This window comes from Microtus pennsylvanicus, chromosome 18 (genome assembly GCF_037038515.1).
Source record: "Microtus pennsylvanicus isolate mMicPen1 chromosome 18, mMicPen1.hap1, whole genome shotgun sequence".
In the NCBI taxonomy this organism is placed as follows: domain Eukaryota; kingdom Metazoa; phylum Chordata; class Mammalia; order Rodentia; family Cricetidae; genus Microtus; species Microtus pennsylvanicus.
In genome coordinates, this window is record NC_134596.1 from 31,520,844 (window position 1) to 31,547,029 (window position 26,186).

A 26,186-nucleotide genomic window follows, 5' to 3' on the forward strand; every position below is an offset into this window, starting at 1 on the left:
ATGGTGTCTTCTCTGCCAGCACACCCTCCCCTCTGCTCTTCCCAGTGCGCCTGTGGGATGCCAGCCAGGTGGGATTCGGATACGCAAATGGCTCTTGAGAACAAGACCAGGAAGTAAGTGGGGCAGACTTGGGTGATTTCCATCTTATTTTCCACAGACAAATGGTTTAACACGAGACTCACTGTCCCAGGAAATGAACCAAGCAGACAAGACAATGACATTTTTTATATGTTTCATATGGTACAGCAGAATTTTTCCAAACCAGAGCTGATGGCCTCAGCTCTGGGCACACCCCTTCCCAGTGCTCCAAAGGACATCCTCTGACAGAATACTTAAGATGATTCTTCACTCCTCTGACAGTGACTTCTTGAAGTACATATATAATAAATAAATAGAAAATAGACCTTTGTTCATGGTGACACCTACAAGAAACATTTACATACAAAACATGCTGTACATCCAATTTCCGAGAAAGGACCAGCTATTTAGCCAACAGAAAGAAGATGAGCCTTTCAATCAAAGGCCCCCAAATCAGTGGCAATGCTGATGAACAGAAGAGACAAAGCAACTTTCTAAGCAAGAAAGACATTTGTACTACCAAGAAAATGCCTGGACAGGAACTCTTGGTGGATGGTTTAGGAAAGAACCCTTTCTGTACAGAATCCCGCACTGTTTAATATATGTACAAACCTGGAGAACTTTCCAATAGGTATTTGCTGAAATGAACCGAGCCAAAGACATTCAACATTCACGGCCACCGGAAACTGATCGCATCTTAAGTGGCTCACTATGTGAGCCCCTCGCATTGAAAATTCAATGAAGCTTCAACAAGAAAAAGATGAGGTCACTTTTATACCCTTCCCCGCTTCCACACATCTCCCCAGAAGAGGTCTTTCCTCTGATGTTGGCTACTGAAGCAACCCTGTCTTAAGACGCTGGGTCCCTTCAGTGGGAAAGACCCTCTGGGATTTGGCTCAGCCTGGGGAGTGGGCTCTGGGAATAAGGCTCCTTGGCACCGCTGGGTGAAGAGGACCAAGAAAGTCTTGGAAAGAATTTGTGGTTGGGAAGGAAAGGGGACCCATGCCATTCATGAACCCCAGGGAACACCTGATACCCCAGAAGAGCATCAAACATGGATAGTTTCTGCTCATCCAAGCTATTTGCTCAGACAGGGTGCACACTAGCTGAGAGACCCTGGGCTGAAACCAACCACGCTCAGATCCCCGTGAAAAGCCAATTTGGCCCACCAGAAGAGCATTGGCTTATCCGGATGATAGCCACTGGGCTTTCCAGCACCACTGTGGAATACAATAGCACCAAGAGGGTTCCACAGTCATGAGCAGCCCATGCCCAAGGGAGGCAGGCAGTATGAAGAAAGAGAAGATGGCAGGGTTACTGCCTGGAGGAGAGCGGGCAGTGTGCACTGAGGTGCAAGATGAAAAAGCCCTTTACAAAAGATCATTCTATTCTGGCCTCTTTTCCTGCTGCACGGGATACGCCCCCTTCCGGCAGCTCCTTCAGCACTGGACTCCCCGGGCTAGCTGCTGAGGCGCCATGATGTGGCAGTGTATACTGAGATTGGGGTTCATGGATCTGGTCGTGTGGTTCTTCCCCATCTCAGGTCTTACTCTCCTCAGATGTAGGTGCAAAGCTCTGAACTAGGTGGTCCTCGAGGGGTCCCCAAGGCCCTCTCTGGAAATCTCTGACACCCCAGGGTGTGAGCATGCTCAGATATCCTGGAGTTGTCTACTCCACTCTTGGAGGAGAGTAGAGTCTGGAGGCCCATTGCAGAGGCTCAGGTCTGTGAACTTCGCTCCGCCCTCTCTTAGAGTCAGAGGGGGCTGGCTGGAGACCACTGTGAACCAGGTTCTGCGCACCACGGCTCAGCCCTTTTCCCTCTGCCGACCCTGCTTCTCTATCAGGTGGGTCAGCCATGGAAGGCAGACGGTAACTTGCCGTGACACAGAGGCTACAAGCAGTGGCAGGAAAGCCTTCCGCCTCTGAACCACGACAGAGGCCACCTCATCTCTCTTTACTATCTCTGTCCTTCCTTCCTGCCAGCACCACGGTACCCCAGAAGGAGCCTTCCCCCATGCTCCTGGGTAGTGTGAACTTCCCCTCCTCTGATCTACCACTTGTCAACCGCATCACTTTCTTTCTGGATTCTCATCCTGGTGTCAGAGTGTACAAAGACCTGGCTGCCTGTCACCTGCTGAGTCCAGCCCCCCCCCCCCCCCAGTGTGAGCTCTCGCCTCTCCATCCCCTGTATCAAGGGCACTCACAGCAGAGATGTCAGCTACAATGATGACTTCTAAAGCTGGTCTCGAGGCACAGAGCAAAACACTGTCGAGTTCTGCAATCCCAGGAAGGGCCACCACGAGCCACCTAGTCCCACTGCAATGTACCAGCTGAATGTCTTTTGAAAAGGGAGCCTCTCCGAACAGAGGACTCCATCTCCTCCCCAGCACAGTCTGCCACTCTGGCCAGCTCTGTCTGCATGCCAGCTCCTAACCCCAAGAAGCCTTATCCACGTTTACAGGAGTAAAGATGGCCTTCCCTCCATCCGCCACTTAATGTGTCCGCAAGTGGCTGTGGAAATCTGGGAGTGGTCCCATCATCTGGACCCCCATCCTCTCTGGGGTCAGACTCCTGCCCCAGTGGCTGTTTGCTGCCAGCACAACCCAGGTCTCTTTGTATGGTCCCCGAGCCTCTCCTGATGAGGCACAGACAGGAGAGAAGCACCCAAGAGGAGGTCGTAGCATCAGCCAACACTGCCCGGGTTGCTGCAGGTAGACTTGAGTTGGGGGCAGGTGGCAGCACCGAGGTCTTTGATATCTGTGCCTTAGCCAAGTGGGGCTGACAACCAGGGGACCCAGGCATTCTGTCCCTGGCTGCTGTAGGAGTCCAGCCTGGGGTGTTGACAAGTGGCAGCTGTCCTTATAACTTCTTTTTCCTCACCACTGGGATGGGAACCACTTGGAAGATTTTGGCCTTGTGTTCGTCAGTCTCCAGAGTCACCCAGGTGGGTCGGAAGCTGCCTTTGAAGCCGACAAACGCCATTTTTTCTGTCAAGGGAGAAAGCAAGCGGATGAGAACGCTGCCTGCCACGCCCTAGCACCCCCCTTCAGCATCCTTTGCCCTGATGAAGCAATCCCTTCCCAGCTCCATTGGGCTGTGTCCTCTTGGGTAAGCTCACTGCCCAGCTGGTGCTCAGATTGGATTTTTGTATGGGCCTGTAGGTATCACTTGGGCCTCATTGCCACCTCAGTGGGGCAGAGGCTCCGTCTGCTATAGGAGAGCCATGCACAGCAGGAGACTGGGTGGATGAGGAGGGAAGGGTGCCAGTAGGATTCCTGCCTGCCTGCCTGCCTTCCAGCTGACCTACGGGCACCAGAAAGTCTCTGTAGCCTGGGACTCCACCTGTGAAGTGGTGGCACTTCAAGATCTCATCCTCAGCTCTGTCACTTTGTGGCTCTAAGAGGGGGAGGAAGGATCTACCCAGGACATGAAGGACACATAATGTGGGACTGAGCAGAGCCCCAGCTCTTAGGCTTCCGTGCTGCATGGTGTCTGCCCTGCACTCCAGTGACCTGGAGGTCCATGTATACATCAGGAGTGACTCGGGCTGGAAGGCAGTGCACACCTCTCGCCTCTGGACAAGTACCCCTTGACGCTGGCCATTGTATATCTGAGCCCTGGGCAACAGCATCTTAATTTAACAGATAGCATCCTGGAAATAGGCCTGGGGAAGCAAGGTTCCCTCTCTCTACTGGCTGCTGTGGTGGGCTTTTTTATCTTTCAGGATTTTTCTCTGCCTGCTGCAATGGGATAAGTATTGACATGATGGGTAAGCTGGTTTTGCTGTTCATTATAATCAGGGCATAGTTAGTCAGGACCTGGCTCAGGAAGGTAGGGTCCGTATCCAAGCATCTCCCTAGGTAACTGTTGAATTCTTCCTCCTCTGTGGAGGGAACCATGCCCGCTGCCTGAGTTATTTGTCAATGCAGGAGGTAATTATTAAAAGTCCATCACGGCATGAGGCTGGCACTGAGTGGTAGCTATCACGGTAATTCTCACTCACACATCTGCTCCCTCTTGTTTAAATCTCCCCGGGGTCTCGCTCTGAACAATCTATGATACATGAGCATCAGGTGGATATTTATAGCTGACTGGCTTTGTCCAGTATATCCAGGAAATCGGGGTTGGGTTTCATCACAGAAGAGGTGCTGTGCAACCCACAAAAACATGGAGGGGTGTCTGGGATTTAATTCTCTCTTCTCTTCCTGTCTCAGAAGACAAGAACTTTTTTCTAACTGTAATAGATGCTACAAAAGCAGACACGAGCCGGGCGGTGGTGGCGCATGCCTTTAATCCCAGCACTCGGGAGGCAGAGGCAGGCGGATCTCTGTGAGTTCGAGGCCAACCTGGTCTACAAGAGCTAGTTCCAGGACAGGCTCCAAAGCTACAGAGAAACCCTGTCTCAAAAAAACTAAAAAAACAAAAAAACAAAAGCAGACACGAGCCAGACTTATGAGGGGGATGTAGGCCCTTGACCAGGCTGAACAGTCCGACAAAGGCAGCTTATGATGGTGCTTTTGCTTGTGGAGTGGAGGGGGCAAAAAGCTTTGAAAGTATTCTGCCAGTGTCTGGTCCCAGGGGAAAATGAATGAATGTACTGTAGTGCAGGGATGGTGAGCAGCTGGCACCCGGCCAGGAGGCCCCTGGCGTTGCTGAGGATTTTGGGGCTCTACCCAAGCCTAGTGGGAAAGGGTGTCATGGATGCAGTAAGGGTAACCCCATCTGCCCCTGGCTCTGAGGTCAGCTTACACCTCACTCTGACTCACCTTTCAACTTGAGACCTTTGTCTGCCCCAAGCTTTTCCAGCACTCTGGTCCAGTGGCCTCTGGTGACGTATCTGCCCTTGGATGCCATAAGAACTATGGAACTGAGAAAGAAGGGACTGGTCAGACGACAGGAACGAGAGGAAACTGCAGCGAGGAGTATACGGGGGAACGATGCTGGCCTTGGGTAGAACCTGAGGTGCAGTGCCCAGGCCTGGCCAGGGGCTTGAGAAAAAGGGGATCCTCCCTCTGTCTTATCCAACGTACTCTTTCCTTTTGGTGATAGGAAATCCCCCAACATCTGGTGTCCCTGGCCTTCTCAAGCCTAGAGAGGGATCCTTGCTCTTATTTGTATGCCCACAAGCGGAGAGTATGTGTAAGGAGCATGTTCTCTTAGGGTGCCATACCAGGATACCACGTCCTGTTCTGGGGCTCACAGTTTCTCTCTCTCTCTCTCTCTCTCTCTCTCTCTCTCTCTCTCTCTCTCTCCCTCTCCCTCTCCCTCTCCCTCTCTCTCTCTCTCTCTCTCTCTCTTACACACACACACACACACACACACAAAATAGTTTTATTTAAGACATTGCATTTCCACTTGAGATGCATTAATGTGGTAGTTTGCATGTAATTGGCCCCCATAATCTCATAGAGAGTGGCGCTATGAGGAGGCTTGGCCTTGGAGGTTTTCTTTATAAGAGTTGTTATGGTCATGGTGTCTTTTCGCAAAAATAAAAGCCCTAAGACAATTTCTCATAGTTTCATGCTATTTCACGTCTTTGTACGTAGTCACGCGTTTGTTTCCTTCTTTTCCTCCCTCCCTCCCTCCCTCCCTTCCCCCCTCACTCCCTCTCTCCCTCTCTCCCTTCCCGTTTTCTTTCTTTCTGATTTTATTTATTTTTTGAGACAGGGAATCACTATGTGACCCTGGCTGGCCTGGAATTTACTATGTAGAACAGTCCGGCCTCAAAATTCATTGAGATCCACCTGCTTCTGCCTCCCAGTGCTGGGATTATAGGCATACATGATCATGCCCAGTTAATATGTACTTCTTCATTCAAATAATCTCACCCATGTTTGGGATAGAAACCAACAGAAATACGGCGAAGGAAAAATCCAAGGTAGATAGAAGGGAGCAAAGAAGGAATGAGAATGGGGATACAGGGAAGAGGAAAGAGCAGCCATCAAGGGTGCCTGACGCACGGAGCTTTGGAGACCTGCTTCAGTGGCTCTACGTGGGAGTCCCTAGGGACCCTCTGCCAACTCACAGCAGACCTTCTGACCTACAAGCTTAGTTCTCACAATCTTGGCTGAATTTGTAAGAACAGTGACCATGCCCTGTGCCAGGTTCCCTGTGGAACCCATCTCTCTCTCTCTCTCTCTCTCTCTCTCTCTCTCTCTCTCTCTCTCTCTCTCTCTCTCTCTCTCGTCTCCCCATCTTTCTTTGTGTGTGGATCTGTGTGTCATGTGCATGGAGACTAGGGGAGGATGTCAGATGCCTTGTTCTATCCTCCTCCACCTTACCCACTTAAGACAGAGCCTCCCACGGAAACTTCTGCTGGGTTGGCAGCCTGCAAACCGGAGCGGTCCTCCTGTCTGTCTCCCTCAGTTCACAGGCACAGGTGTGGCCTTTTACACTGCTGCTGGGATCTGAGCACAGGCCCTAATGTTTGTGCAGCAAGCGTGGAGCCCGGGGTCTGTGTGAGTGGTTTCTGTAGATGGCACTGGGCTTGGGACAGCCCAGCCTCCTCTCAGCTGCGGGAAGAGTGTGACCCAGCTTGAGAGAATTCTGGGAAGAACACCGTGTAATCACTGCATTTCCAGAATGGGCTCCGTTGTGTGTCACCTCCCTCTCTGGTCGGGCAAGATCAGTCTGATTTTGTCAATGGGATATTGACCAAACAGTTACACACTATCTGTGAGGGCTTCCCAGAGGGGTCGCTCAGAAGGGCAGGGGTCAGAGAATCCAATTTGCCAAAGTCTAGGTGGGGGAGTGGGCAGGCTCTTCCTGCTTTGGGCTGTGTTTAGGTCCCAAGGCTAAGAAAACTGTCTCCTCAGCGGCAGCCTCCTGCTGGGCCAGACATGGGCAGTGAGCACCGCCCTCAGAACAGAAACAGGGCAGAAGCCCCACAGGGCTTCCGACTCCCAACTCCATGGAATTCTGAAACCACAGACCACAGTCCAGACATGGAAAAACTGTACGGGATTCTGGAACTCGCTTTTACCTCCAGCTTTGTCCCACTGGGAGCAGAAGAGGAACTAGTGTACAGTAAGGGAAAATGGGAGGGCAGCCGGGAGGCTGTCTTGGGCTCTTTAAGAAGGCTCAAAGGTGGAGGCCCAAGGGACTGGCAAGCTGAGGCCCATTAAGTGAGAGAGAATTCACTGCAAACACATCCTTGGGGTGGATTCAGGCTCTGCTCCCAGGAGGAAATTTCCCCATTGTTCAGACTCAAAGGTCTGTGGCAGAGAACTCAAAGGAAGGTCATACACTCAGGGTGGTATCTGGGCCAGCTGAGAGAAGAGGGGCACGGAGCTAGGTGTGCCCATCACACAGCCTCCTGGTATGGTTTATATCAGGGCCTCTCTGTCTGGTACAGTATTCTCTTGATCACTCAGCCCCTGGGCCTGCTGGCATTGTCTCACACAGGTGGAAGGTCAGAGGGGTTCCCAGAAGCCATTCTCAGTGTCTATGGTGTGAGTTGCTGGAGCCCTGGGGACAATGGTGGTCCTGGGGATGGGTGGGGAAGAGTGGAACAGGCCTAGCCTGGGTCTGAGTCGCAGAACAGAAACACCTCTCCAGCCCCACCCAATCGCTGTTTCTCAGGAGGCCAGGGAGGGGTTAGAGATACCCTTTCCTGTCTGCGTATCCACTGCCAGCCAAAGACTACGTTTCTACGTTTCTCCCCTGTCAGCCAAAGACCGACTGAGACTATTTACATTTCTCCTAGGGATGTGCAAAGACTTTGAGGAGCCCCACCCCCGACTCCGAACAGAGCAGCTCTGGGGGCTGTTTCTCACTCCCAGCTTCTGTGCTCTGGTTCATTTCAAGAAAAAGTCCTGTGGCCAAAAAAGACCCGAGCCCTACTGATCTAGATAATAAATGCGCTTCCTCCGTTTGGAAAGCTGCATCCCTCTGTTTGATTCTGTGCATGAAGAAAATTGAAGTGTGGGGCTGGGGAACTGGCTCGGCCTAAAGGAAATGTGCTTGTCTTATGAGGATCTGCATTTGCCCCCCAGAACCCATGTCAAATAAAGCCAGGTGTGGTGGCACCTGTTTAGAAATTGGAGACAAGCATCAGACTCCTGAGGTTTGCTAGCCAGCCAGCCTCACCTACTTGGAGAGTTCCAGGCCAATAGGAGATTTGTTTTTTTTTTTTTTTAAATCAAAAACCAAAACCAAAAAATCTCCAAGTGCTAAAGAATGGCACCCAAGGCTGTCTTCTGGCTTTCATACACATGTGTGCACACCCATATATACCTACACCTGTGGGCTTCCACATACATACATGTAAATATGATGTGAAAGGAACACTGGCTGTGGGAAGAACAGATACCAAATGTGACCAAGCAAAACCTGTTCTCCAGAATCGCACATGGAGCCCAGTTCCCCCAGGACCCCGAGAGTACGTCCAGAAGGGTGCTTGTCTCCCTCCACTCTTTGACTACAAAGCACGTAGGTATTACAGGGGCCACACGCATTGCACAGGGCCTTTCCCCCACCAGCTTGCGCCTGCAGAGGGTTTTCTACACACACGTGACAGTTCAGGGACTCAGCAAGTGTAAATTTAGTCCATTATGGAGCCGCTATCAAGAAGTGTGATTCCTTGACGGGGCATCTGCCAAGGCTCCTGGTTCTGGCTCAAGCAATATTCCTGTGGAGGATGGTGGATGGATGGGAAAAGACCTCAGGGAGGGGGACCCAGCTGTGCTAGACTCGAAAAGAGGTGAGGAGAGGCTACCAAGGGTCCTCACATTTAAGAAGCTCAAACTAACGTCCAGTATGGGAGATGGGAAGAAAAGAGTTGGTTTGGACCCTCGGTCATGGTGTTGGTTGAACAACAGGGACAGAGGGGACACCGGAGAAAGACCAGGTGGGAGGGCAATGGACTGGGTTAGGATGTGGGGTGGAAGAAAGATACCCAGGATTAAGTTCAGATTCTGGTCTAAATGTCTGGGAGAATGATGATTTAGAAAAACCACAACAGAAGGAGTGGTTGATCTGGAGGATTAAAGGATGAAAGGGAGAGGCAAGGGGATGAGAATTTAGTTCCACAAGAGACATCTAGGGGGCATCCTCTAAGCACCCATTGGATAGGAACGTTCCGGGTTTAGGAAAGAGATCCAAGCTGGAGAGCTTCAGAAGCCACCAGCATTTGGATCCTATTGGAGGCGTGGGTGGGGATGAGATCACTGGGAGAGAGTGTTGTGACGGGGGCAGAGGGTCAGGCAGCCTTCCAAGGTGTGAGGCAGCAGGTCCTCCATGCCTCCGCCTGACCTACATCCACAGCGGCCCTGCCTCTAGCGGGAGCAGCGACGGGCATGACGGCCTCCCCACACGGTAGGCACAATCTGTAGGCACAGATCATCCCAACTGGCAAGTATCATGAGGGGTTGGACAGGACAGACAGGGCCCTAGCCAGGAATCTGTTGTGTTCCTGGACAGGCCAAAAGCTGAGACGTAGACTCACTTGTCAGGGATAGCTGCCACATAGTTGAAGAGCTGCCAGGGTATACCCTGCAGGATGGCACTTCTGAAGCTTCCGTGGCTCACCACATGACCTCGGTTCCCGTCAATCACCACTACCTGGATCCCATCTTCTGAGCAATGGTACTTCCTGCCATCCACCTGCAGCGCCAAAGCAACACAGACGTGAGGGATCCTGGGGCAGCTGAGGCCCCAAGGGTCTCCGTTCTACATAGATACTAGAGACAGAGTTTGGTTACACAGCTGCTCAGTTTATGAGACCCCTTCACGTCATTTTCCTGTGCTGTCTGTAGGTTTGAATAGTGATTCCCCCCAAAAAAGAAAGACATGTCCACTAGGAACCTGTGGATTTGATTTTTATCTAGAAATAATGTTTCTGAAGACGCATAGTGACATACAAAGGTGTCAATATTATGGATCTCAGGACAGGAACATCCTGTTTGGGGCAGGCACTAAATCCAACGATGGGGGTCCCTTAAGAAGAACGGTGACAGATATGGGATAGGACCAAAGGAGGAAGGACCTCATGAAGATGGGACCAGGATGCCAGCGAAGTGACTCTTATCCAAAGGTCCTTAGAGTCACTGGAAGTTAGAGCAAGCTCTCGGGCTTCCCAAACTCAAAGAGAACAACCTTCTTCTCTTTTAACCCGTGCAGCTTGTGGCAATTCATCGCACCACCACCTGTTAAGGGTCAACCTGACACGCCCCCACCGGCTCATGCTCTGAAGCTCTGCTCCCCACCTGGTGAGGATGTTTCAGGAGTGTGTGGAGCCTTTAGGAGGGTGAATCAGCTGGAGGAAGTCGGTGACTATGAGTTGGTCTTTAAAAGTTATTCCTGACCCCCTAGTTTCTGCCTCTCTCAGTTCCCCGGTCCTCCCAGGAGGTCAACAGCTTCTACCTGAGCAGGTGCTGTGGTTTGAATGAGCAAAGCTCCTGTGACATGACTGCTTGGTCCCAATTTGGTGGGACGGATTGCAAAGGATTAGGAAGTGTGACCTTGTTAGAGGAGGTGTGTCACTAGGGACAGGCTTAGAGGTTTCAAAAGACTCCCACTATTCCCGGTGTCTCCCTCTTCTTTGCCTTTTCTTTGGATCAAGATGGAAGCTCTCAGATGTTCTTACCACCATGTTCTCGCCATCGCCATAGACGCTAGCCCTCTGAAACCACAAGTCCCACACTAAACCCTTTCATTTATAAGTTTTGTTTTATCACAGCAATGGAAAATCAACCATGACAGCAGGCCCCTGTGCACTGAGCTGTGCCGTTGTACCTTCCTCGCTACAACGGAGCAGAGCTCTCTGGAAACACAAGCCAAGACCCATCTTCCCTCCCATAAGTCAGTGGGTTCTGTGTTCACAGTAAGACAGAAGGAGATAATCCACCCACTCCATCTCAGTGAGCAGCCTGGTCCCCACAGAACCTCTGCTTACTTCGATATACGCGAAGTCATTCCGAAGGTGGAAGTAGTGCTGCCTGGAACTTTCCATCTTGACTTCCAGGAAGTGGTCCTTTGTCTTCTGAGAAACAAACATGGAACAGTAGTGAGGCTGTGAGGTCTGGGTGGTCTTTCTCCTCATGTGCCCTGAGCCTTGACCCAGAACTGAGTCATGGGGCTGAGTAGGTGTCCAGAGAGAGCTCAGCTAGGTCTGAGCCCCTCTTCCCCCGAGAGGCATGCATGGGCACTTACCAGCTGAGCTCCAACGAGCTTCTTGGGCATCGGCACATCCACCACGGCCCTCTCGGTGAACCTGGGGTAAGCGGTGGCTGTACAGTCGCTGATGCCCGCATTCCTTGGGATGAGGGCTTTGATCTTAATTCGCTCACAGCCCTTCATGGAGCAAAAGGCAAACTTCTCTCTTTCGTTCTGGGCTTTTAGCTTCAGGAAGAGCAACCTAAGCACAGAAGAAGCCTGGGTGTTCCTACGGGGACACTTAGAACCTTCTTCCCACCCAAATCAGACAGGGTGGCACCCACCTGTCATCCCAGCACTTGAGAAGCAGAGGTGGGAGGGTCATCTCAAGTTTAAGGCCAGCCTGGTCTATTTATTGAGTTCAAGGCCAGGTAGACTACCTAGCAAGACCTTGTCTCAGGCAAACAAATGAACAAACAGATCAAAAAAAAAATCTCTTTGCCACCGAGGTTGCGTCTTGAGGGCTTTAAATCATGAACTGTGCCTGTCAGAGTCATATACAGTTGGAGGAAGAAAATAAATGTATTTTAGGAATATATTCAAGATGGGGCTAAGAGTGCTGGCAGATATTTTCTGAGGACCAACTGTGTCATGCAATTGTAAATTGACATATCGTCTAATTTAATCATCAACTTTGCCCGCTGTGTGCCATTATCACACTGACTTGTCAGATGGGGATTGTCCCAGAGAAGTAACTGCCCCATTGGGGACTGACAGAGCTGGGAGTATTCCCATCCCAGTGTGGATCCCAACTCTACTCTCCTTCAAGCCATAACTTATTCTAATAATAACTATGGGGAAGGAAGCTGACCCATGTTCCAAGGAGGCAGACGATGAGGCCACCGCAGAACTAACTTGGCATCTGTTATTGTTTCTTTCACCTCAGAAAAATGCTCTCAAGTCTTGTCTGTAATATCTAATGATAATAAGGACTGACTGTCTCTACGCTTTCCTTTTGGGGAGCCAACTTTTAATGAGCCCACTTGGTTTCAGGCCCACGTGACACAGCCTATTCCACCCCACTTCTGACCAGAGTAGGTGCTCACACTGGATTCTCATTATGATGTGGGAGTCCCCTCTGTATGCTAGGAATATGTTTTTATTACCATTGGTTATTAAAGAAGCTGTTTCGGCCAATGGCTTAGTAGAGGAAATCCAGGCTGGAAATCTGACAGGGATTCAGGTGGACTCAGGAGATAATTTGTAGCTGCTGAAGGAGAAAGATACCAGAAGCTGGATCCTTACCAGTAAGCCACAGCCTTGCGCCGATACACGATGAATAGAAATGGATTAATTTAAGATGTAAGAGTTAGCTAGAATTATATGCCTAAGCTATTGTCCCAATAGTGCTGTAATTAACATAGTTGCTGTGTTCGGGCCAGGAAACTAACGAGCAGTCTCCGCCTACACTCATTAGGTTGTTTATTGGCTACAGGGAGACAAGAGGATGCATTCTCTTGTGAGCTACAATGAAGAAGGTGTTGAGTCTTGTCAACATGAGGGAGGGTGGCTGCTGTGACTATTTTGTACCACTGTCCTCCCCGGAAATCGAGAAAAGAAGGCAGCTTGAGAGAGGACCCTGATGCAAGAGGCTTGGCATATGCACACATATTCATGTATATGAGACCATGAGAGAATGAGCCTTGTCTTGCATCTGAGCTGTTTCAAGCCACTACAAAACAAGAACCTTTGTTCTGCTGGATATGGCATTAAAGGATTGAATCTGTAATCTCAGCACTTCAAAGGCAAAGGCTGGTGGATGTCTTTGAGTTTGAGGCCAGCCTGGTCTACACAGTAAGTTCTGGGCCAGCCAGGGCTATCTAGTGAGACCCTGTCTCAACCACAAAAATCAAACATATACACAAACAAGATACCTTTTGTTCCTGGCATCAAGAGATCCCAGACTAAAATGGAAAGTGTCAAACAACAGAGGGGAGTCTCCAGCTCAAGGCCAAGGGCAGAGCCAGTGCCCACTGGATGCTCCACAGAGAGAACACCTCCTGCTAGTGTTGCCCATGACCACATCCATCTGGGGCTCCCCTCCCCCATCAGAACCCATGCCAAGGCCCAAGGGGCAGACATCAGCATGGCCCCTTAGCTCCTATACTGAACCTAGCAGTGTTGAGACTTCTTTGTTACCAGATCAGAGCAAGGGGAACTTGAGAGATCATCCATCCCACACTCCTCTGTACAGATCACAGGTCTGGCCTTGATCTCTAACCCGTGAGTATGCCAGTGAGCTGAATGTCAGGGCCGTGGGGTGGTGAAGGAACCAGGGCCCTGGCCTTAGTGAGCCCCATGCTCCTGGAGCCCTGCCACCAACGGCCATACTTCTATGCCATACCCAGTGTTTGGTGACACCTCCCTTGGTGGAAACTGGAAAACCCAGCAGGACAGGGCACAGCTAAAACCAAGGGAGGGACCACTTCCCACCTTGGAACTCCTTCCTCTGAGCCTGACCATTTCCATTTCACCCCTAACTACAGCAAGTTGCTTTTTCGCTTAAAAAGAGAGACAAGCTACTCTGTTTTCTCCTCATACAGAAAGCAAAATGACCGTGAAATGACCTTTCGCCTTTCTCTGTGACCAGCTTCATCACTGTGAAGCATACTGGACTACTTCAGTTGTTAGCCTGGAGTGTGTGTGTGTGTGTGTGTGTGTGTGTGTGTGTACACAGGCACAAGTACTTATGTGTGAGTGTGGGGACCAGAGGTCATCTCTTGGTATCATCCTCAGGAGCTGTCCATACTAAAGGGACTTGCATTTTTACCTGGACTTTGCAGACTAAACTCTAGGCTGGCTAGTGAGCCCAAGGAATCTGCCTGTCTCTACCTCTCCAGTTCTGGGATTTTAAACGCCATGGTGCTGTGCCTGTCTTTATTATGTAGGTTCTAGGCAGCTGAACTCTGGTCTTCATGTTTGCGCAGCAAGTACTTGATCGGCTTTAACTATCTCCCCAGTCCTGGGTTTATTTTCAGGGGAAAGGACCAAAGAGCTCCTCAATGTCTTAGTGCAGACACTGTGCCTCCCTTGGGTCTCTGTTGACCAGGACCCAGTGAGGGTAAGCAGGAGTTGGGGGCTTGGGGGAATAGATAGTCATTGTCTCAGATCCAGCTGGGGAAGGTTTGTGCTGTGGCCCCTGACACAAACTCTTGTGTCTCCAGTACCTTCTTTTCCCACCTTCAGATTAGAAGATTGTTTGTTCCCTTTGGGTTTGGGGGATAGCATACCACATTCGTTTATTTGTTTTTTCCTTACTCCCTGTACTTTATTTTCCGAATTTTTTCCTACAATCCACATGCAGATTTAATAGAAAGCTAATGTCTCTCCCAGTGTTTGACTGTGTTATATGGTTGAGAACACGGTTGGCGTTAGGATCAAAGCACCCTAGGAAAGCATTCTGTACTCATCGGTATCAACTACACTCTAGTTCCTGGAGTCTGGGAAGACCCAGGATACACAGGGAACTGAGCCCCACACTTCTGTAGACCAGAGGAGCCTCCTTACCCAGAATCCTCATCCCAGTAGTAGTGGCTCCTGCCGGGATAGCTCTGCTCCACCTTGTCCATCTGCAGGGTCCTCACGAAGGTCCCGGTCTTGGACGTTTGCTTCAGCAGGCGATTGTGAACATCTGAAAGGATGGAAAAGGTGGTGCCCCTTGGGTAGCAGAGCCCCACTCGGATCCAGTCACCCCTAGAAAAGGAAGCAGAGTTAGTTCTGGGCAAGGGTGTCCAGGCCAGGGTGAGCACACCATAATAAGAATGCTCAAAGAACTCTAAGTGGGGAGGTTTGAAAGAATAATTACTAAGCGGCAAAGTGTCCAAGGAGAGAAGGATGGACGGCGACCACCAGTGGCCAAGGAGGGCCATGGGGATGGGTCACCTATGAGCATTCAAGGGCTGATCTAGGGGTGCTCTCTGTGGGTTTTAGCTGGGACGATGGGGTTCTTTCGACTGGGCTATGATTAAAGCGCATAAGCCACTGAGGGCTAGGCTCAGCCCCTTCCTGACAGAGCATGATTGGAGGGCCAGCTTCCTCCTCCTTTCTGCAATGGATGAATGTCTGTCTCAGGACCATAGCGATGAGTACATGATGGATGTAGGAAATGTTTGAATGTGAACCTACACAGTTGATCTGACGCCCTCACCCTGACTACTTCCTCTTTACCATGGTTTGTTTACACGGATGGACTTGGTAGGTCATTGAGCAGTCTGGGAAAAGCTGTAATCCCCCAGGGCATACTGGGAAGGATTAACTAGATTAGGCTAGCTTCTCACCAAGCCTGTGAGGGATTTTTCTTGACTAGGTTGATTGAGGTGGGGAGATCCTCCCTAAACATGGGTGACACCATTCCATCCACCGGGGTCCTAGACTGAATTAAGAAGTGTGCATCTCGGGGCTGGAGAGATGGCTCAGTGGTTAAGAACACTGCCTGCCCTTCCAGTTCCCAGCAACCACATGGTGGCTCACAACCATCTGTAATGAAATCTGGTGCCCTCTTCTGGCCTGCAGGCATACATGCAGACAGAATACTGAGAATACTGTATACATAATAAATAAATAGATTAGAAAAAAAAAAGAAGTGTTCATCTCCCTCTGCTCTCTGTGTGCAATGTGACCAGCTGCCTCAAGCTCCGGCCAACACGATGCCCTCACCGTGACACACTTTAACATCAACCCCAGAGCTGAAATAAGTCCTTCCTTCCTTAAGTTGCTTCTATTAGGACGCCTTACCACAGCCACAGAAAAGTAATTAAGATATCTTCTCAGAGCTTTGTGTCCTTCCCCATAAATAACAGCAGCAACATTCTGTAGCTTTTCCCCATTTCCTGAGCATTTGGTAATGCCCGGAGCTGGGTGGCAGTTACTCACTAGCTCACTACATATGCTTTGTGCACTTGGGAGTCAATAATCACACCAAGCCTTTAAGAGGTTAGCTGTTTTGCCTGAGGCAGACCCCATAAGCATCCTGAGCCCACGTCTCTGGGTTCTCAAAGACATGGTGGGTGACAAGAACCTCTTTGGATTCCTCCTGCAGGGCTGAGAGGGACCAGCCTGAGGTCCCCACTAACCACGAGGAATTCTCACTGTCTCTGCCTGAGCTCAGGCAGCGCCACTGTCCTGGGTCACGTGATCCTGGCTGCTCAGACTCACTTGTTGAAGTTGATGAGCCAGATGGCAAGCTCAGCCGGGGCTGTCTGGTCCCAGTGGATGGTGTAGCCCTTCTGCAGGGTGACGACGGGCTGGTACTGCTGGTAGTGGGTGCTCCTGGTGAGGGCCCCCTCCAGGTAGAGGGGGTGGCTAGGGAAGTCGTTCTTGATGATCTTCATGCGCAGGTTGCTGCTCTTGTAGGCCTGGATGTACATCTTTGAAGCATACAGAAAGGCTGTTAGAAGAACTGTCTCAGAGGGCCCTTTCAGAGCCACTGTCTCTTTATGGAGCCCGAATGGAAGGAAGACCAAACAAGGGGACATCTATCCCTGCTAGTGGGTACAGTCTGAGCTGTACTACGCTCAGCAGCCACTTTCTGGGGTTTCCAAAAAGTGACCAGCGGAACTGCCAGGAGTTGGCTGCCAGCTACGTGTGAACCGTGGAAAATGGATGCACGTGTGGAAAGACAAGAAAGGGGAAGAGGGGCCCTCCCATCCTTCTTCTTCCTCCTTTCCGAATTCCTTCTTCATTTCATCCTTCTTACCTGACCTCTTTCTTCTTCCTTTCTCTTTCTTCTCTCCATATATGCATTAAACACTATGGGTGTCAGGCGAGTACTCCACCGCTGGCTATATCCCTAGGCCTCTTTCTACAATTTGAGTCAAGGAAGGGCTCACTAAATTGCCTGCCCAGGTTGGTCTACTAATAAACTTGTAATCCTCCTGCCTCCAGCTCCCTAGCAGTTGAGATGTCAGGGCCTGGGAGCACCGTGACCAGTGGGAGGGGCATACTCAAATGCCTCTCTAGATACTGCTGGCCCTTCACTGTCTAGGAGAGTTTGTCTGGGTGTGTTGCCCTACTTCACGCTATGCCTCCTGGCTCGTGGGCCAGGCAGTGTATATATCAGTACCCACCAGATGAGAGCATGTTGCCTCATTCCAAGAAAACAAGACTGCCAGCCACTACATCTCCAAGGGGCAAAGAGCTGAGGTCTATTTGAGACTCTCTTCTGGGGGGCTCAACAGGTAAAAAGTCTGCTATAAAAGCCTAAGAACCTTCGTATGGGTCCCCAGTTCCTATGTAAAAGCTGGCACGGCAGCATGTATCTGTTACCCCAGCACTGGGGGTAGGCAGAAACAGTGACTCCTGGGAGCTTGCTGGACATCTAGCCTAGTCAAAACAGTGACTTCAGGAACTCAAGGGAGCTTATGTCAAAACAGAAGGTGGGTATGGGTAGAAGACATGTGTCTTCTCAGGGAAAAGCACACAAACACATACTATAACATGCGTACATCACACACACACACACACACACACACACACACACACAAGACATTGTTCAGCCCTCTGGCTCATTCCATATCCATAAAGTGATATCTCTGCAGTTAGGACCAAGAGAGACCATTACACCAAAGTGCAATGATGTGCTTTGGTAAGAACGTGCTCTCTTCCCTTCTAGCGTGTATGTGTGTGTATATATAAAATGTGCTAGTGTCATGTGTATATGCATGTATATTATGTGCATATAATATATATTACACACACACACACACACACATATATATACATACATATGCTAGGTAAGATGAAAAAAGAAACTTCAACTTTGTTCATCTTACAGGGCTGTCCAATGCATCAAAAGACATAATTAAATATCCTATAAGCTTTCTGATGTCCACTGTGGTGATAGAAATGCCTGCCTTGTCGGGTGGTCAGGAAGACACGGTTATCACATATTTCTTTCTCCTCTGGACCACCTGGTCCAGCTACTTTCTTCCTAATCTGACAATTTTCTCTGGCCTCTTTCCCCTCATTCATTCATTCATTCATTCATTCATTCATTCATTCATCAGTCGGTCATCCAAGAAATGGCAGTGATGATCACAGGGTAATGGCAATTATTTCCGGTTCTTACACTCCAAACATTATATAACTGTTTCACATGTTAGTCATGGGTCATGTGTGCCCATTGAGTCCTGGACATGAGAACAGTGTGGCCCAGGAACCAGTTTTCAAATGCTATTTTAATTACTTTAAACCTCAAAATGCAGATCTGAGTCACGACGTCAATCAATCAATCCATTTCAAAACAAGAGCACTGAAAAAGGTTTTCCTCTCATTAAACACAGCTTGGTTGTTTTGCTAGGTCTCTGCAGCTTTGCTGAGAATAAGAAATGGGCTCGTAGACTAGAGCAACAGCTCAGCAGTTAAGAGCACTTGCTGCTCCTCTAGGGGACCGGGGTTCAGTTCCCAGCACCCACTTAGAGGTTCCCAACCATCCCTAACTCCAGTTCCAGGGGATCTGGCACCTTCTTCTGATCTCTATGGGCACCTGCATGCATATGGTGCCTGTGTGAAGGCAAAACACTTACCACAAAAGTAAAATAAATACTTAAAAAAGAAGTAGGCTAGAAATTTAAAATATATGAGTAAGCTTGAAGTCCATGAACAGAAAAAAAATTGCTCCATAATTTTTATATTAACCACACATTGAAAGGATAGCATTTTGAGTATGTGTAAAAATATTATTGAATTAATGTCTCATTTCTTTTTATCTTTCAACGTGACTACCCGGAAAGTTATGGTTTGTATTATATTTCTATGTCTAAAAAGGCATGGGAGGAGGGATTTTATTTGCATCATCTGAAATCATTCCTAAGACAATGGTTAAAAGGAGTTCAGCTTTCAGCTCAAGTTCACACACAAGGACGTCAAGGCTCCCAGGGTATGAGCTGGAGGCCAGCGGTTAGTAGGTGCTGCACCCTAACATGAAACACCCCAGGGCAGTGTTTAGACCATGAAAATCCCATGGAACGGGAGAGAGGGGCAGGAAAGGCAAGGAAGGAAAATTCTGCCTCGCTCTTGACCCGACATAGAGTTGGACACACGCCAGGCAATGAGAGTCCTTGTCACAGGAGTGAGTGAACAAGCAAGTGGCTTAGGGTGGCATCCTCACCTGTGCATAGCGCCCACTGCAGATGGCCCCTCTCCAGTCTGGGACGTTGATGCAGTCTGGGTGCCGAACCAGCCAGTTGTCATCCTTAGTGAGGTAGGAGCCAGGGTACTCGGACACGGAGCCATCCACATCGTGGAACACAGATGTCTTGTCCCCGTCCATGTCCAGCTGGTTGAACCAGGGCCCAGGCTCTCCGAAGAACACTCTGGAAGTAATCTGAACAGAGCCCAGGAAAATAAGGCTGGGCTCGAAGGTGAAAGGAAACTGCAGCCGTCATCAGGCCAGGGTAAAGTTTCCAATTTCCTCTGACATTACAAAGCAGCCAGACGGAGGCTGCCCTTGGGCGCTGGAGGAAACCGCACGGATGACCATCTCATGGAACTCTGATAAACAGAGTGTCACTGTGCCTCAACTCCGAAAATTAGCGCACAATTTTCACTCCACTCACTATGGTTTGGCTGCTGTAGGTGGCCTTGGAGGCTGGCCTGATGAAGGAGGGGCTTAGTAAGTGTGAGCGTTCTGGCGAATGAGCTGGGGAGGAGTGAGGGATGCCTGCTTGCGCGAGAAAGCGTGTACACATAGTGCGTAGGGTATACCCGTGTGTGAGAATTGTGTATGAGCTTGTGAGTGAGTGCTTTGGATTTGAAGACGATCTCACAGTGCAAGCCATGGGATATCTCTGTGACTGACCTCCTGCAGGCCCTCAGGGGTCTGTGTGAAGAAATGAAATAACTTAAGTTCCCTATCTTACCGGGCAGAAAGGCAAACACAGTAGTAGGAAGGAGGAGGAAGAACTGAGGAGGGGGTGGGCAAAGAGGGGAGACAGGAACAGAAGTAGCAGGCCCCATAGGCAGCCTTGACCTGCTCTCCTGACCCTCAGCTCCTCCACCTTCTCCATCTACAGCCCCTGTTTACATTCTACTTTCAGAATGAAGTTAAACAATGTCTTCAGAAGACTTCCCTTGGACACTGCTGGAGTTGGGAGATGATCTGTGCCAATTTAAGTAGCCTGGTCCCAACATCTGGTGTGGCAGGGGTCTGGAGGAAAAACTTCAGAACCCCAAGTTCATCTCTAGGTTCTTACTGGGGCATAGATTGAAGGCCAATGGGCATTCACCCAGACTCGACCTTTTTCCGTGACCTGAGCTTGTACTTTTCCAGTTTGGGCAGAAAGCAAACTGGGACCCAGTCCAGCCTACTTGGAGGAAGCTATTCCACCCTCGTGGTGGTGGCGGCGACAGCTCAATCTCTAAACTGTGGGGGACATGTGAGTCATCACTCAAAGCCTGGCCATGCCGGGAGTCTGTCCTGGCACCATACTCACTGGGACATCCTCAAAGGCAATGTTGGTGACATTGTTGTGGGGGCAGCTTTGCCAGGCATTGTTTAGGCGGAAGGCCAAGGCGCTGGTGTGCCGGCCCTCGAGGGCCGCGAACTTGCGGAAGGTACAGTTTTGGATGTTGATGGGACCATCGTAGAACTGAATCCCTCGAATCGGAAAATTCCTGTGGAGTTAAGGAAGTCAGACGTCAGATGAGCGCTGTGTTGTTATTTCTTCGGAGGTGACTGGTGAGAGCTTTTCCGTGTTATTCCCGATTCCCACCTCCAGCAACCCCCTCCACTGAGAATCATTAAGTCAACTAACTCACTGGGAAGCCATGTATGGACCCAGTGTCAGTGAAAAGAAAGACCGCCTAAGATAGATGGTGGATGGATGGATTGGGTTGGATGCATGGGTAGATGGATGGGCAGACAGATGAAGGAACGGTGGGTAGATGAAGAGATGGAGAGCTTGTAGGTAGCTGGATGGCAGATGGATGGACCACATGAGTGGTATGTGGGTGACCACATGAGTGGGTGAGGGGTATGATGGATAGCTATCTGGATAAATGAACGGTAGGCTGGGAGATAAATAGCTGTCTATTTAGTTGCTGGCTCAGGGACCTCTGTTTAGACAATTTCTCTCCTCTTCCCATCAGTGTGTCCAGTCAGTAGGAAAATACTGTAAATACTTCAAGAGACTGCCAATATTCTGTCCCTCGGGAGCGGAACGCTGTTAGTCATTATCGTCCTAGTTCTAGTTGCTATGGCAATTTAATCAGATTAAGATCCAGATGAGCTTCCTCTGTAAGTCTACCCAGCGGCAATGTGCTGGGCTTGGGACACTGGAAGGAACAGAACCACACAGCGTGGGCCATGATAAAAAGAAGGACAATATAACTTTCAAGTATGGCCAGAGGCAAAGGCTGCTTTTGCTAGAAAAGCAAGGCCACAAACAGACAGACACAGGGCCCCTGAGAAGGGAGTGGGAAGAGGTGGCAGCTGGGAGACATGGAGGGACCAGGGAAGAATTAATGATGTGGAAACTTCACCCTTGCCTGGCAGGGAGGCGGGGCTCAGAGGGATCCTTCCCATTCCCTTGAGACTCTTGAGCAGGGTATGGAAGATGACCCAGGAGGGATTGGTCAGCCTGCTTGGTGGCCTTTCTCAGAGCTGGTCACAAATCTAAGCTTGTCATTTTCTCAATCTAACATGTTCACTTATGCCCATGTCTCTGCTTCTGGCTTGATCCCTTCCCTTCTGTTCCACAGCAAACTTAAGGAAGCGAGGGAATGAAGAAGGAAAAGCATACAAAGTATCTGTCTCCAGAGAGAGGCTGTCCCCAGCTGTTCCTGGTCTTCTATTCAGGCTCCCAGCTACTGTGTATGCTTCCCAAAGAAACCTCCACTCACCCCTAAATCCCCTTGCGTTTCCATATTTTTATATTTGTAACTGATGGTGTCGTCACCTCAAATCCTGATTCTCGTGGAGGGAGAGCTTCCGTGCATTTTCCCAGTTACGGTGTTCGGGGGTCAGCACATTCTTGCTCATTTTACACAAACCATGGGCTTTAGATCCTAATTGACTTCTAGTCAGGCAGAATATACCTCCGTCAAAACTGCACGGCCCTTTCTAGCTCTCTCCTCTCAAAGGCAGCGTGAGGAACCTGTCATGCTTCCATAGACATGATTGCCTTGGGAAGTTACCAGAATATCCTGCTCCTGGAGGTTGGCAACCTCCTAGAAAGAAATTCTAGAGATGCAGACTTAGACCCACTTGTCTAAGGGTCAGCCACGTCCCTTAAGATGGGAGCCAGGCCTTCTTGACAGCTTGGCCAAAGAAGACCAGGCATATGCCTCTGAGTATGCCTCTAGGATATCTTTGAGGAGACCCACATGCATGCACCCAGGTTGAAAGGTTCAGTTTGTGTGTTTCTGTCCTGACTGTAGCAGCAAAAACCATCATTTTCACCACAAAGAGACAACTAAGCCAATTCTAAGGCCTAAGTGGAGCAAGTCTTGCTTCTTGTATGTGTGGCAGCCTTGAGAGGCGACCACCTAGCGATGGTCTGTGTTTTGGTATACGAGTCTGATCTGTGTGAGACATGGCTGCAGGTTTGATCACCTCTGCTCATCCTCCTGTAAGTGGCCTGATTGCCTCTCTGCCATACTCAGAAGCGGATGAAAGACTTCGTGTGAGTTGTTATGGAGAGTCAGAAGCCCTCTTCTGGACACCATGTTCCCTGAACACTGGCCAGGACCATATCATGTATTTGATGGCTGTGTACTTGTTGGCATCTAGTCTATACTGTTTCTGGACTTCTCTCCTCATTCCAGATTTCATTCTCATTCATGTTCTTAGCCAAAAAAATTCAGAGTCAACACTAACTAACTTCCTTCTTTCCATGGCTGTGACTCAAGCCACATACAGAAAAGTGCAGTTCCCACCATTGCAAACCTACTGGCCTATGGGGAGGGTCCTTCCGCTGTGGTCCAGGCCACCCGGGCCCCAGATCCTGTTGTCCATCATTTCTGTGCCCACGTTGCCACTCTCGCCAACGAACAAGCTGTTCTTTATCTCCTGCTTGGAGCCATCATCGTACGGGAAGGTTCCACCACTGCGGAGAGGAGACGTTGGGGGGTGAGATGTCCAAATATAAGCTCCCACAGAAGTCCCATCACAACGACAGTTACTCTTACCTGGCCAGGGTCAGGCCGATGCCATTATCAGCAAACCTGGGGACAAGAACAGACGGTCAGCACACACTCTCACTCCACAGTCAATGAGAATATAGAAGGAAGGACCCTTCTCTGTCGCTGGAGTCTCACTGTGGACCATCGCGGGAGGAGTTTCACGGAGGAAATGGTAACTTTCCACTCTCCCCAGAAAATGGATAGTCGGGTTTCTCTTCGCAGATTGGGTGTTCCTTGAAGTGTCTGGTGGAGAGCTAGAAGTTGTACCCCACACTGGCAGGGGTCTTCAGTGCTCAGCATTTGGGGGCATGAAGCATTAACTTCAGGAGAGCTGGGCGTCACAGGCCTCCCTTGCTAGCCCACCTCGGGCCGAGCCACTGGGGCCTATGAGGTTGATCAGGAGAAATGGAGGGGGTGCTTTCTCACCCTCAGGACCAGCACTGACTGAAGGTGGACCGTGTGGGGACTACTCTCAGCCAACTCAAACCACTAGTTTAAAACTTTCTCAAAAACCAGGGAGGCTCTGTCCCTGAGAAGAGCAAGAACAAACCCCATAATTACACTATGCTGATCATGGCTGCTCCCCAGAAACTCTGCACAATTTTAGGGTCAGCATGAGCAGGTTTCTGGAGGCAACTGGTTCTGCTTCATGAAGGAGCTGGACCTTAGATCTGGGTTGCCTTCACTTCCTTTGTTCCCTTTCTCTCTTCCTGCCCAGGGCTCCCCATGGGGCTCATTTCCCCAGGGGCTATTTCACCCACCACCTGCTGTTTCTTGACTCTCCAGGGGCTTCATGGCTCCTATAAGCCTGGAAGGCCCAATCCTGTGTTGTTCTGTGTCAGTTACACCGGTGTGATCCTGGTTTCTACAAGCTCCCCAATTCACACTTCATGCTCAGCCCCTTTCCAGCACGCTGTGCTTCCCCTTCAGAGATCTAGCCATTCAAACCAATCAACCAAGGCTCACCTAGGGTACCAGGCTCTCTCACTCCTTCCTCCTCCCTGGTATCTCCTGGTGCTTTGCTGTGGTCTCTCCATGCCCTGCTGTGACCCTAGCGACCTCACAGACACTCATAGCTCCCTTATCCCCTCATCTGTTGGGGACTCTAAGGCTAGACATTCATCCTATCTTGTCTTTGGAAGATTTGCGGGCATTTTCATCGCATGCTTTATGAGCCTCTTCATCGCAGCGTGTCTAAAAGCACAGCATCCACCCATGCCTGTTCTCTGTGCTGAAGGCTGGGTTTATCCACACTCTCCGTTCTGTGATTCTTCCTCACCTGACTCGGAGTGTGGTATCCATTTGGTATTCCATTCTCCCATCTTCAGGGGTACCCTCTCCCATCCTTGCCTGCATCTAGACATACTGCCCCCCTCAAACTCCCACAAACCACACAAGGTTAATTCTCAAAGTCCTGGAAGAGACCATTCTGTCGGCTCTGGACCATGTCAACTTTGTCTATTTGTGGGACCTCAACCCTAGTGCCAGCCAGATTGGGCACTGAACACTTAGCTTCTTTAGAACGTCTGCTGAAGGACAAGAAGATGCACCCTCATTAGCAGGATGCGTCATAATTTTCTTTGCAGAAGGAGAACCATTCGACTTCTGGGGACTTCATGGTAAAGCAATGTTTGGGGCCCTTTTTTGTTGGGCTTAGAGCATCAAGTCTCATTTGAACCCTCGTTAGCTATGCAATGTGAGACACTCGCTAACTGAACCTCAGTTTATCATTAATGGAGCTGGAACTGTGCATTTTTTAAATTTGCATTCTTGAGAAGTATAGTGAGAAAGAAGTAAAACCAAAGTTTAGGCACACATTGAGTGCCCAGCACCATGGCTCCCTTTCCCTTCCTGTACTGACCAGCCAAGGACCACGAAAAAGACCAGCCATGAATACCCCCACAAATACCCCAGCATTCCGCACTGTGGGCATATCCGTCACTCTGCTGCCATCCTACATCCCTGTCTTTCAGGGGAGCACCGAGCTGAACATCAGTATGTTTAGAATCCCCTGTGCCTTGCTTGCTCCTCAGTCAAGACTCCCTTTGTGGCAGTGTCACCACTTCCAGACTCACCGGCAGCTGTCCAGCCACACGTCCCCACCCCGCAGCCAGGCTCCGTGATCCTGGTTCTTGTAGGCGGTGAAGTGGCGGATGATGGCCGGCTCCCGCGGCTTCAGGGGGTCTGCGTCCTGGTGAGGGCTGTACCTGGAGCATGGGAAGACACAGGTACTACTCCTTCTGGCCTCTGTAAGATGGTTTCCCCTCACAGGTTCTCAGAAACTTCTGACTCCACAGAAATTCACTGGCAGGCAGGCACTGGTGTGGACAAGCTGAGCTTCTCCCAGAGGCAGGAGATTCCATCTCTAGGGCCTAGCTCCTTATAGGAATGGGACAAGAGGTCCTACTGTTGCTAATGACCTTGAAGTTTTAACAATAACTTCTTTTGTCTTTTTTGAGACAGGGTCTCACTATGTCACCTTGGATGACCTAGAGCTCACTATGAAGACCATGCTGACCTTGAACTCACAGAGAGATCTTTCTGCTTTCCCTCCTAGGTCCTGGATGGAATTAAATTTGTGCACCACCCTGTCCAGGCTTGACAACAACATTTTAAAAGCAGCCCCTGGTCTTCAGCTAAGCTCTGGCTTGACTTATCAGCCCGGCCATCACATTGCCTATGATTAAGTGGCAGTGAAGTCTTCCTTTTTGATCATCTCTGCATCCCAACCCAGTTCTGTTATGACTCTGGCTATTCCTACTGTTCTATGGTCCTGGCTCTGCACTGGGATCTGGTTCTAGGGATCTTGGTCTCCCTTTGGCTACTGGAGCCTG

At 50.0% G+C, this 26,186-nt stretch overlaps 1 protein-coding gene across 1 annotated transcript in view; it reads right to left on the bottom strand.

Moving 5' to 3' along the window:
• Positions 1–205: 205 nt before the first annotated feature.
• Positions 206–26,186, bottom strand: part of Cemip (cell migration inducing hyaluronidase 1) — a 141,452-nt gene continuing 115,471 nt past the window's right edge. The window contains exons 18-29 of the mRNA XM_075952440.1: positions 25,428–25,559; positions 23,359–23,394; positions 23,121–23,276; positions 20,664–20,844; positions 19,340–19,555; positions 16,387–16,598; positions 14,740–14,925; positions 11,230–11,434; positions 10,973–11,059; positions 9,524–9,681; positions 4,845–4,945; positions 206–3,065 (exon numbers count right to left, since the gene is read on the bottom strand). Coding sequence (XP_075808555.1) covers positions 2,938–3,065; positions 4,845–4,945; positions 9,524–9,681; positions 10,973–11,059; positions 11,230–11,434; positions 14,740–14,925; positions 16,387–16,598; positions 19,340–19,555; positions 20,664–20,844; positions 23,121–23,276; positions 23,359–23,394; positions 25,428–25,559 — 1,798 coding nt within the window. The 3' untranslated portion in view covers positions 206–2,937. The remainder of the gene's footprint in view (positions 3,066–4,844; positions 4,946–9,523; positions 9,682–10,972; positions 11,060–11,229; positions 11,435–14,739; positions 14,926–16,386; positions 16,599–19,339; positions 19,556–20,663; positions 20,845–23,120; positions 23,277–23,358; positions 23,395–25,427; positions 25,560–26,186) is intronic.